The sequence below is a fragment of the Malania oleifera genome, chromosome 4 (genome assembly GCF_029873635.1).
Source record: "Malania oleifera isolate guangnan ecotype guangnan chromosome 4, ASM2987363v1, whole genome shotgun sequence".
Classification (NCBI taxonomy): Eukaryota; Viridiplantae; Streptophyta; class Magnoliopsida; order Santalales; family Ximeniaceae; genus Malania; species Malania oleifera.
Window position 1 is genome coordinate 94,000,926 of NC_080420.1, and position 13,322 is coordinate 94,014,247.

General features: G+C 36.2%; 1 protein-coding gene across 1 annotated transcript; it reads left to right on the plus strand.

The window, feature by feature from the left end:
• The first annotated feature begins 1,293 nt into the window (after positions 1-1,293).
• On the plus strand, positions 1,294-3,010 carry LOC131153891 (uncharacterized). The gene is made up of 3 exons (XM_058106339.1): positions 1,294-1,401; positions 2,355-2,555; positions 2,768-3,010. The coding sequence occupies exons 1-3, from the start codon at positions 1,294-1,296 to the stop codon at positions 3,008-3,010; spliced, it is 552 nt and encodes a 183-aa protein (XP_057962322.1).
• Positions 3,011-13,322: the final 10,312 nt, after the last annotated feature.

The window sequence follows — 13,322 nt, forward strand, 5'->3', positions numbered from 1 at the left end:
TACTGTAGCTAGTTTTCAGATTGGTGTAGTAGGATACCCATTGAGTGCTGACCCCCAGAGATTGTCAGTAAGTAGGTTAGGCAGACCAGATTAGGTATAGCCGATAGTGCAACCACACTATTCAGAAAGTGTGGGTTGGTGGCCAATTAGCCCGAAAGTGTCAGAGGTGTAGTAGGATACCCACTGTGTTACTGACCCTTAGAGGTTGTCGGTGTAGTAGGCTAGGCAGGCCAGGTTAGGTGGGCAATCGTGCATAGTTATGTTATGTTTGACTTAACCTGGTAGGACAACCAACATTAAGTCCATCCTTCAGGCCGCACAACCTGGATCATGAGGGGTGGAGTCATGATACACAGATATCTAAGGTATAATTTCAGTATTATATAGATTTAATAGACGATTTAAATGTTGTGTGAATTTATTATGATTATGTTTATAAGTATAGATTTCCATGTATTATCAGCTACAACTTAAGTTATACTACAATTAAATTATTTACAGTATATGTTTATAATATGACAAACTCATGCTGCCACACACTGATATTAGTCTATTTCCCTTACTGAGAGGTGTCTTACCCTAACATTAGAAATATTTCAGGAAATCCCGAAAGACAAGTGGAGTGAGCTCCGTGATATGGAAGTTTGTAGGTACTACCCAGTTGCATGGTAAGTAGTCAGGTCATACTTATGATGGATTTTTGGGATATATGTGTGTATATATAGAAACAGTGTGACTCTTGTATTGTATATATGTAAAGTGTATTTTGGTTCCACTGCTCAGGTGATATATATATATAAACAGGTAAATCCCCGGTACCTATGGGTCCAGGTTGACTTTGACTATATAGTATGGTATCAGAGTATTATCAGAGTAATAATATTTTATGTGAAAAGAAAAAAATGGTTGTAAAATTAGGGCGTTACTTTGGTATCAGAGCCTAGGTTGTTAGGTTCTATAGACTTTAGTATGCAGCGAAAACAGTACTAGAGTTTAGGAATAGATCAGTTATTTAGTAAGTCAATGCTGGAGAAATTAAGATGAGTATTTAGGGTTTTGTTCTATGATCGAGAAGCAGAATTTCTGTAGTGGTTTCTATGTTTTTCCTGGGGTGACGATTTCACGAAAGTCATAGTAAACTGTTGTAAGGTTGTGTTTCTCAATTGCTGAACTGAATCTTAAATTGAGAATAAGGACGTTGGGATAATTAATGAAATGAGATTTCAGTTAGATGAATATGTTAGTTACGTTATGTAGACAGGATCCTCAGACTACGTTTATCTTCTTTTTTGGATGGACCTTGGGTGTAGCAGCACTAATGCCAATGGTGATGATGAAGCAGGCCCCTCTAGTGCAGATGGTGGTGATTCAGACATGATTTTTCGTAGTGTAGCTCAGCAGGTTATGGCTGAGATTGCATAGAGTTTGAGGGAGTAGGGAGGACCAACAGTAGATTAGGGCTGCACGATAGAGAAGTTTGCTAAAATGAATTATGCGACATTTTCAGGAGGAGCTGATCCTGTAGTGGTCGAAAGTTGGATGCAGGAGATCGAGAGAATACTGATAGTGCTTCATTACACCAATGAATAAAGGGTCCTATATGCTACGTATAATTTGACAGGTGTGGTTGAAAGATGGTGGACAACCGTGAGATTGCTTGAGGAATAGAGACCTGTACCAGTGGTTATGTCATGGAACCGATTCAAGGAGATGTTCTTTGATAATTATTTTCCTCCCACTATTCGAGAATCTAAGATAGCAAAATTTCTGAATCTGAGATAGGGACTACTGACGGTTTAGCAATATGCAGCAAAGTTTATCGAGCTGTCACATTTTGCTCCCTACATAATTCTAGATGAGGTGAAGAAAGCAAGAATATTTGAGAGGGGTTTGAGGCATGACATCCATAGATAGGTGGTGGTCCTAAAGGTGCAGGATTTCTCCGAGTTGGTGGATAGGGCCACAGTGGCATAGGAGAGTAGCCAGAGGGATGTGGGGATGTCAAGTTAGAGGAAGAGGCCCACGCCTCCAGGATTCCAGGCAGGGTCCAACCGAGGCCTTTAGAGAGGAGATAGATATGACAGAGTTTAGAGGCAGGAGACTGGGAGATGGGAGATTTAGGGCGAGCAAGCTTTTCAGTTTGTTTTACATGTGGAAGGAGACACCGGGGAGAATGCCGAGCAGGGAGGAATGTCTGCTACCAATGTGGTGGACCGGGTCATATAGCATGGGACTGTCATATGCAGTATAGTACTACTTCTCCTACCAGACCATTTGGTTGGAATATTCAGGCACCCAGGGGTGGAAGCCAGTAGAAGAACACAACTTTGGTGAGAGTCTATGCATTGATGCAGGAAGATGCTGAGGCGGCAGTCGACATAATGACAAGTATGGTTATTGCTTTATCCTATAAAACTGTTGTTTTATTTGATTCAGGTGCCACCCATTCGTTTGTGTCATTGGGATATGTTAAGACAACTAGAGTTGAGACACAATTGCTAGATATTGATTTGTTAATAGTCACATTAACTGGATTAGTAGTGATATGTGAAAGGGTACTTAAAAACTATCCAGTGGGCATTTAGGAGAGAATATTACCAGCCAATCTTATGTATTAGACATGTAAGGATTCAATATGATATTGGGTATGGATTGGCTGGCAGCTAACTACATTAGCATTGATTGCCATGAGAAAGAGGTGATCTTCAGAACCCTAGGTGAGTAGGAATTCAGGTTTGCGAGATCGCATGTGTGCGCCTCGCCACAGTTTGTGTCAGCTATTCAGGTCAAAAGACTACTTCAGAATGGTTGCCAGGGGTATGTGGCTTATATTAAAGAGATATTAGAGAAAGAATTGAAAGTTACTGATATTCTAGTAGTTATAGAATTTTCAGATGTACTTCCAAAAGAGTTACCTGGCTTACCACCAGATCAGGAGATTGAATTTGCTGTGGATTTACTTCCAAGAATAACACCGATATCTAAAACCCTACAGGACGGCCCCAGTTGAGTTAAAGGAGCTGAAAAACCAGTTGCAAGATCTATTAGATAAAGGGTTTATTAGACCTACCGTGTCACCTTGGGGAGCACCAGTCCTGTTTGTGAAGAAGAAAGACGAGACTATGAGGATGTGCATTGATTATAGAGAGATAAATAAAGTGACAGTCAAGAATAAATATCCTCTTCCTTGAATTGATGATTTATTTGATCAGCTCCATGGGACCTAGGTCTACTCCAAGATTGACCTTTGGTTGGGATATCACTAGGTGAAAGTTAAAGCAGAAGACGTTTCGAAACAACTTTCCGAACTAGGTATGGGCACTACGAGTTCTTGGTAGTGCCATTCGAATTGAAAAATGCACCGACAAAATTTATGGAATTAATGAATTAGGTATTTCATCAATACTTAGATTAGTTTGTTGTTGTCTTTATTGATGATATATTGGTATACTTGAAGAGTTTTGAAGAACACGAAGATCATCTGAGGCTAGTACTGCAAGTACTGAGAGAAAAGAAGTAATATGCTAAGTTTAAGAAATGTGAATTCTGGCTAAGATAGGTCACTTTCCTTGGACATGTGATCTCCGGGGATGGCATATTAGTAGATTCGAGCAAAATAGAAGCAGTGGTGAATTGGGTGAGACCGGGAAATGTTTAGGAGGTCAGAAGCTTCCTAGGTCTGGTAGGGTACTACTGGTGTTTTTTTGATATTTTTTTTAGATTATTGGACTGATGACATTGCTCACTAGGAAAAACGTGAAATTCGAATGGACCAATGAGTGAATAGAGTTTCCAAAAATTGAAACAGTGGCTTATTAGTGCACTAGTGTTATCTATTCCATCAGGAGAGGATGAATTTGTTATATACAGTGATGCATTTCTAAAGGGACTCGGATGCGTGTTGATGCAGCACGAGAGAGCTATTGCTTACGCTTCTCAGCAGTTTAAAAAGTATGAAAAGAACTATCCGGTACATTATTTAGAGTTCCAGTAGTGTATGCTCTAAATGTAACACCCCAACCCCGAGGGGTCTGGGATATTCACTTTTTACTATTGATTTATAGCGAAAGCAAATAAACTCAATTGTTATTATACTAGAGCACTAATTATCCATATTACAATCATTTATTTCAAAAGAAGAAAAATTACATATGCATAAATATCTGACATCATACTAATATTTCTAAACAATCTTTATTTTTCTACCCCCACCCGTATGCTTACTAAGCCTGATTTCCAACATGCTCTTCAGAGTTATCTGAAATAAAAATATGATTGGAGTGAGACGACGCTCAGTAAGTTAATAAGATTATTATTAGTGTGTGGCCAAAATGAGTTTTTTTAAAAATTTCGTAAAACAATATTTAATATTATAACTTCAAAACTGTCTCTAGAATAAATATAAATTTAAAAATTTCTGCATAAAACTTTTACCATCAACTATAACAGTAAAATTTTATAATCATATACTATAACTGTTAAATTAAACGTTTAACTTTAAAACTGTATAAATATTTAATGATAAATATACATATACTTTTCCTTATACGTTTTCTTTAGATCGTCATTTAAGCAATAGAATGATCATTTTCATGTAAATTTACATTTTTTTTTCAAATCATCAGTAACTTTGTACACGTAATTAACTATGTATAAACATATATTATAAAAACCACCCTTAGGTCTGTTTGCCGTAAGTCATGTTTACCCCTATGACTGGGTTGTGCGGTCCGAAGACTGGACTTAGCTGGCTAGCCGACCAAACTAAATCAACGTACGTAAACTTTAAGTGAGATTTTCCTTATTAAGTCCTGGTCCGGAACCAGGTGTGCACTCAGGAGAAATTCACTAACATAAATAACCACTCTGTAAACAGTGTGGGTGCACTCTGATCGGTATAAACTTTAAGTTGCGGTACCGAGCATCTGTAACTTTGAACTTGCTTTACCATAAAGGGTTTTAAAATCATCTTATTATAATTTATATAATCTAAAATAATCTCGTGAAAATATCACCTTTACTCATATTTTCATAAAAAAATGCAATGTGGAAATAAACTCATGCCACACAATTTTTGTGTTAAAAATATACATGATTTTATTTTTGAATAGAAAGAAATGCTGAAAATTTATCCGAGGGGATTAGAACATTTCTTAACCCAAAAATAGATGTAAGTATATTAAAGATAGAACTGATATAATTAAATATGCGTAAAAATAAACTCATTACAATTTTGTGGAACTAATTAACATAATTGAAATTTACTTATAAAGTAAACTCGGGTATGAATTTTAAATAAAAAAAACTAACATAATCAAAATTTACTTACCTTCTTCCTTACGAACACTGTAACTATCTCTAAGAAATGAGAACGGAAAGAGCGGGTGATTGAGAACTTACTCAAAATTCTCTCTCCACCACAAATTCTTTCACTCACTAATCCTTCTCTTCCTTGGAAAAATTGTTGTGAAAAATGAAGGTTGAGAGCTTCCTATTTATAGGAAAATTTTGGGGAAGAAATGAAATTTATAAAAGTGTGGGGAGATGGGTGAAATTATAATTTTTTTAAAATTAATGAATGGGCAAGGGATGGGCAAGGTATGGGTTGAGTATGGGATTGGGATGGAGGTCATGTGGGAGTGCTTGCCACCATTCCCATTAAATAAATTTTTAATTAATTACTTACCTAATTAATCAATTAGTTAATTAATTATTTTATTATTTCATTATTTTTCTTAATCATTATTATCATTATTATTATCATTGTTATTACTTTTAAACTATTTTTAGTGTTTCTTTATTTTATTTTTTGAATAAGAATTAAATTTGAATTTTGAAAACTCATGTGGGCCCCACATGGTCTTGTGGGCCCCACACAACTTCGAGACCCAAATGGATCCTATGTAACTCGAATAACTCTCATATGATTTTATGCATCCTGAATAGCTTTGAGACTTGTGTAAACCTCTATACGGCTTCAGGACTCATGTGGGCCCCACACAGTCTTGTGGGCCCCGCATAGGATACCTATATTATTATTATTTTATCATATTTTTCTAAAAATTATATCAGTCAAAACATTATTTTATGTACTTATTTACGCATATAAATAGTGTCTTGTGGCTCCGAGACTCATGTGGAACCCACATAGTCTCGTGGGCCCCACATATGATACCAATATTATTATCATCTTATTATGTATTTCTACAAATTATGTCTGTCAAAACACTATTTTATGTATATATACTTATTTACGTATACAAACAGTGTCTATCCTGTTTATCTTATGAAATTCCATTTTGACCAGGCCGACCTCTATGGAGTGACTGAGCCGCAATGGTCTCTGAGCACTCGCTTAGACAAGGTCTTTCTTATACATCAAACATGGAATCAAGGATCCTACAGGAATAAAAACACTTCTGTATTGATATTAACTTAATGACCATTTTTATTATTTTATTATTATTGTGCTTTAATCGTATATATATTTTTGGGTCATTACACTAAAGATCTAGAGACATTATATTTATGGGGGAAGATGTGAGATCTTCACTGACCATAAAAGTTTGAAGTATTTCTTCATCCAGAAGGAATTGAATATGAGGTAGAGAAGATGACTAGAGCTTTTTAAGGATTATGATTGCACTATTAGCTACCACCCAGGAAAGGAAAACGTGATGGCTGATGCTCTAAGTCGGAAATCAATGGGAGCAGCATTGTTAGTAGTTGAGATTCAGCATCCGATTCAGATGGATCTGAAGAGACTCGGTGTGGAGTTAGTAGAGGGTGAGCACCAAACATTTATTGACAACCTGGTATTATAGCCTACCCTGTAGGAGAGGATTAAAGCTACTCAAAGGAATGATCCAGAATTAGAAGAACTGATGGATAAAATGCAAATGGTCAGGGGGAGGAGCTTAATATTTAGATGATGGAGCTCTGAGGTTCCGTACCAGACTCTGGGTACCTGCAGATGTTGAGATTAAGAGGAATATCTTAGAGGTGGCACACAAATCTCTTTACATAGTGCATCTTGGAAGCATTAAAATGTACCGACACCTTTGGGAATCCTTCTTTTGATGAAGTGGTATAAAGAAGGAGATAGCAGAGTTTGTGGAGCAGTGTTTAATGTGCCAGCGGGTAAAGACTGAGCACCAGAGACCGGCAGGATAGTTGCAGCCACTCCACATCCCTGAGTGGAAGTGGGATCATATGTCCATGAATTTTGTTACAGGGTTACCGTCGGCGTTGCATGGGCAAAACGCCATTTGGGTGATTGTTAACTGGTTGACAAAGACCACTCATTTGCTCCCTATTTAAATCAACTATTCCATGAGAAGTCTAGTGGAATTATATATTCAGGAGATAGTTTGACCTCATGGTGTGCCGGTATCTATAGTTTTAGATCGAGACCCACGTTTCACATCACGGTTTTGGAGGAGCTTACAGGAAGCTTTGAGGTCTCAATTATTATTCAGCACAACATTTCATCCTCAAACGGATGGGCAGACAGAGAGGATGATCCAAATACTTCAGGATATGCTTCGAGCATGTGTGCTGGATTTTGGGGGTAGTTGGACCCAATATATGTCGCTGGTTGAATTCGCATATAATAACAGCTACTAGGTCAGCATCCGGATGGCACCTTATGAGGTATTATATGGTAGGAGGTGCCGTTCTCAACTATACTTGGATGAAATGGGCAAAAGGCAAATTTTGGGACTAGAATTGGTGCAGTAGGTGTATGATAAAGTCCAACTTATTAAAGATAGAATTAGAACAGCACAGAGTCGGCAGAAAAGCTATGCAGACACTCGCCGCCAAAAATTAGAGTTTGAAGAAGGAGACCATGTGTTCTTGAAAGTGGCACCCATGAGAGGAGTTATAAGGTTTGGGAGAAAGGGCATGCTGAATCCTAGGTACATTGGTCCATTTGAAATACTCTCGAGAGTGGGTCCAGTTGCCTATAGAATAGCCTTACCACCGAAAATATCGAGGATTCATGATGTATTCCATGATTCTATGCTAAGGAAATACATCCCAGACCTCTCCCACGTGATCAATTATAAGGAAATAGAGCTTAGAGATACTTTAGCATTTGAGGAAATACTAGTGTTGATTTTAGATAGAAAAGAACAAGAGTTGCCCATCAAGAAAATTACATTAGTAAAAGTCCTATGGAGGAATCATGTGATAGAGGAAGCATCGTGGGAGCTAGAGGAGGAAATACAACGGAGATACCCACATCTGTTCGGTGGGGATCAGCATTAGTCAGAGAAAGGTAAAGTAATAGCTCAAGTAAGGAAAGTATTGTTTTGTTTTTGTTTTTACAATGCAGGATAATGTATATATATAAATTGTGTTTTGGTTTATAGGAGAATTTTGGTTGGTTATTTTAATCTCTCAGAACCGTATGTGTAACCATGGTATTCCTCTGCCATAAGTGAGGGTAATTAATAAAATAAGTAGCGAATTTTTCTTAGATGATGGTGTGCATGTATAGTTAGAAATTTCGAGGATGAACTTTTTAAAAGGACGGGAGAATGTAGAGACCTGAAAAATATTATAATAAAATAAATTGGAAAAAATGACTTTTTTGCTGGACTAGTTAATAGAAAATCGGTGATGGTTTTTTGAGAGTTAGACAAAATCGTCGACGGTTTTTGCTGGCAGTGCTGAGGAATATAAAGAACCGAGAGCTCATTTGTTAAATTCAAATTAAATGTTCTCTCTCTCTCTCTCTCTCTTCGTTACAAACCCTACGAACCTCCACTCTTCTACCTTCCATTTCGGCTCTATTTACGGTTTATTTGGAGTATTTAGAGCCTAGGAAATATTGAATGATAAATATTCTGGTGATTGAGTTGATTAATTTGGGAAAAATATAATTTCAGGGATTTGAGTTTTGAACGCCCCAGGGGTGTATATTTTGCGCTTTAGCAGGCTTATCAGAAAACAGGTAAGGGAATAGATTAAGTCAGGTTTTTCAAAAAATTTAATGTTTATTATACAATATATGTTTCATAAATTATTTGTCTGATATATTTAGTTTTGGGAAATACGAATGTTGAATTAAGTAAATCATGATTTTATATTTAAAAATATTTTATCAGTAAATTATGTTTTCTAGGCTAGATAATATTATATAGAATTACTCACTTATGTGGCATGAGTATAAATTGAATGTATTAACAGTATATTAGAATATGTTTTTATTTCATGGAATAAGCATGATATTACAGTGAATTTAGAAATATGATAAACGATACAAAAATTAAAGATACTTCGAGTATATTATGATATGTTAGCCAACGTAGATGCCGAGATATGATAGCAGGCACAGATGTCGTGATCAGTATTATTATGATGTTATGATTCAGAAATTATGAAATAACAGTTTTATTCGGAAATATGTAAAAGTCAGATTCTATTTTAGGGATATGAAAATGTTATTTATGAACAAAAATATATGTTACGTGAAATGTATTATATAGTAGTAGAACCCAGACGGTTACGTATGTTAAGAGCATGGTAGTGTAGCTAGTTTTTAGATCGGTGTAGTAGGATACACACTAAATGCCGACCCCCAGAGGTTGTCAGTGAGTAGATTAGGTATAGCCGATAGTGTAATGACACTATTCGGAACGTGTGGGTCGGTGGCCAATTAGCCCGGAAGTGTAGGCAATGTAGTGGGATACCCACTATGTTATCGACCCCTAGAGGTTGTCGGTGTAGTAGGCTGGGTAGGCCAGGTTGGGTGGGTAATCGTGCATAGTTATGTTACGTTTGACTGAACCTGGTGGGCTAGCTAGCGTTAAGTCCAGCCTTCGGGCCGCATAACCAGGTTCATTAGGGGTGGAGTCATCATACATAGACATCCAGGGTACAATTTTCGTATTATATAGATTTAACAGACGATTTAAATGTTATGTAAATTTATTATTATTATGTTTATAAGTATAGATTTCCATGTATTATTAGCCACAACTTAAGTTATACTACAATTAAATTATTTGAAGTATATGTTTATAATATGACAAACTCATGTTGCCACACACTGATATTAGTCTATTTCCCTTACTGAGAGGTGTCTCACCCTAGCATTACAAATATTTCAAGAAATTACGAAAGATGAGTGGAGTGAGCTCCGTGATAGGGGAGTTCGTAGGTACTACCCAGTTGCAAGGTAAGTAGTTGGGTTAGACTCATGATGGATTTTTGGGATATATATGTGTATATGAAGAAACAGTGTAACACTGGTATTTTATATTTGTACAGTGTAGTTTTGTTCCGCTACTTAGGTGACATGTATATATAAACAGATAAATCCCCGATACCTATGGGTACGGGTTGACTTTGACTATATATCATAGTATCAGAGTATTATCAAAGTAATAATATTTTATGTAAAAAAATGGTTATAAAATCAGGGTGTTACAATACATGTGCAGGAAAGATAAATAGTAAAGAGAAAGAGAGAGACACAATATTTGTTATTGAGGTTCGCCAATCCTGCCTACGTCCCCGCCTTGGGCCAACAACCTAAGGATTCCACTATATGCTCACCTAACCGGGTAGAGCGACGCCGTTTACAATACTCCTTACGAGGCAAAGTCTCCTCAGCTCACTTACGGGCAAAGTCAAACCGTTTCTCCTTACGGGGCAGAGTCTCCTCAGCTCAATTCACTTGGCTGAGCCAAACTAGTTCTTATTGACCTTACAAGGCTTAACATCTTGTTTTGATGCTAACAAACAAGTAGAACTTAACATGCTTTGTTTAAGTGATGTATTTTCAATACTCAATGATGAATGCAAGGTTAAAGAATTCATGAGAGTTTGTACTTCAAATAAGGATGCTTATAACAAGCTTGAAGCATGGATTCAAAAATGGATTTAAAGATAAAGCTTGAAGATCATGAGAGCATGAAGATTAAATAGAACTTGTTGAATGCTCAAAGAAAGATGAAGCAAGCATCAAGACCTCAAGGAATTCAAGAATTGAAAATTTGAAAGAATTTATAGGAAACTCTTAGGTTAATTTATTGGACCTAGATACCTTTCAACATACTTGGAAAATATTTTATAAGGTCAAAAATTATTTCAAAAAGGTTAGAATCATTTTTGGAATGAAAAGCACCAAAAAAGGGTTTTCCAAATGCTGTTAATTTTTCTATATCTGCATTGAGGTGTATTTTTATCTTTTAAAAACTCTTTATTTTAAAAATGTTCAACATGAAAGTTGTAGGATTTTCTCCTTGATTTCATTTGACACAAGGATCATCAAATTTGGAGTTGCACAGAAAAATTTATGACCCAAAAAGAGAAGGGTACTCGAAGCTGACAGCAACAAGTAGACTGCCTGAACTAGGATAGGCGCCTGGGTGGTCAAGTTAGGCGATTGACTATGTCCTGGTAGGTGACTACCACCCTACTGCCCCTGCTATTCCTTTGAAAATAACATGGTAGGCGATTGGTGGAATGGGGCAGGCGACTACCACAAACAGAATTTGAAAAAAAATCTCAACGGAAACATTTTTTAAATGGTTTTCTTGGGGCTCAAACTTTATGAAAAATTTTAGGGATACTCCAAGTCACTTGGGGACCATGTTACATACCTTTTAAAGTCTGTAAATAAGCCTCAAAGATCATTGAATCAACACACCAAGAATTCAAATTCAGCAAAAATTCAAAATCTCTCTCAATTGCTCTTAAATTCTTAAGACTCTCTCTTGCTCTTAACTTGCACGAATTCAACTGAGTTATTGTTGATATTCTTCCACCAAAATTGTGCTATGAATTCTAAATCTTTCAATCATTGAAAGAATTAATCGGTGATATACTTCATTGAGCTTCACGTTAATTTCCATATTGTTATTTACTTTGAAGTATATTATAATTTTGAATTGTTGTACTAATCAGCTCTTTTAGGAGCAAATTCTTTGTACACAAATATTTGATTTGTATCTTGTAGATTGACGATTTCAAGGGTTGTTTGGATCGTTGGCTAAGCAGAGGGATATTGCTTAGAGAGGTGGGCTCTAGCCTATGTAAGGAGTGACCGAACGAGAAGATATCGTTTGAAGAAGGCAGACTCTAGCCTTAACCAAGGAGTGTTGTAAAGGTATTATTCTGCTCGTCAAAGGAACAGGTTTAGTGAATCCTTTGGTGGTTTTCCAAAGGCGAGGACCTAGGCTGAGTATAAGTCGAACCTCGTAAAAATCTTTGTCTCACTCTCTCTTTCCCTATTCTTATTTTCAGTATATAAATTGCGTGGATGGTTTAAATTTAAAATCATATAAACTACGTATATTTGGAAATTAAGTAAACCTTAAAGTTTGATTTTGATTTGGGTTGCGGAAACCGAAAGGGAGCACATTGGTTGAACCATTCTTTGCGGAAACCATACAGGAGTATGTTACTTGGCTAAACACCCCAGAGTATGTTACTTGGCTAAACACCCCAAAGATAAATAAATTGAAGAGTTTATTTGAATTCTGAAGTTTGGAAAGAGTAATTGGATTTTATATTGAACATTATATTGAAGAAGAAATTTCATATATACAGGGCTTTGTTCAAAACTCACATTCACCACAGGGCTGAAAACATCAAAAGCTGAAAGTTACATATATTATATTGATTGTGATTGGATGGTATAAAGATTCATTTATATTCCAAGAGTCCTAAATCTTGAATGATTTCATCAATCTAATAGTGCCGCAGTGAACTTATATTTGGTAAATAAATTGTGGTTGTGTTGGTTTGGAAATTGTGATTAATTGTTTGATTGTTTTTACTTTCGAAGTGTGGTTGAAGATTGAATGTTTAATTGTGTTTAATTGTGTTGTTGATTGATTGTTCAAAAGAAACCAAGTTCTTATTTGATTGACAAAATAAATAAACAAGTCAAAGAATTGGTTAAATATTAAAAGAAGTTAAGGACTTTAAAAGAACTAAAGAGAAAGTTTTAAAAAGCCAATTCACCCCCCCTCTTGGGAAGCTATTCCTAATTTCAATTAGTATCAAAGTTGGGTTATAGCAAATCTTAATTAGTAGTTATAAAAAGATCTAAATGACTAACTTAGGCGTAACTCCCTTTGGAGAGGGACAATCTTCAACTAGGCCTCCAATCTTTTGTGGACACAACAATACTTTCTGGAAAAAGAGAATGCAAATATATCTCTAAACTATGGATTGGAAAGCGAGGGAGGTTGTTATGGATGGCGACCAAATTCCACATAAACTAGCAGATGGAAAACAAGTTCCCAAAGAGAAAAAAATGATATGACAGACTTAGATCATAAGATGTTGAAGTTAATTCTAGT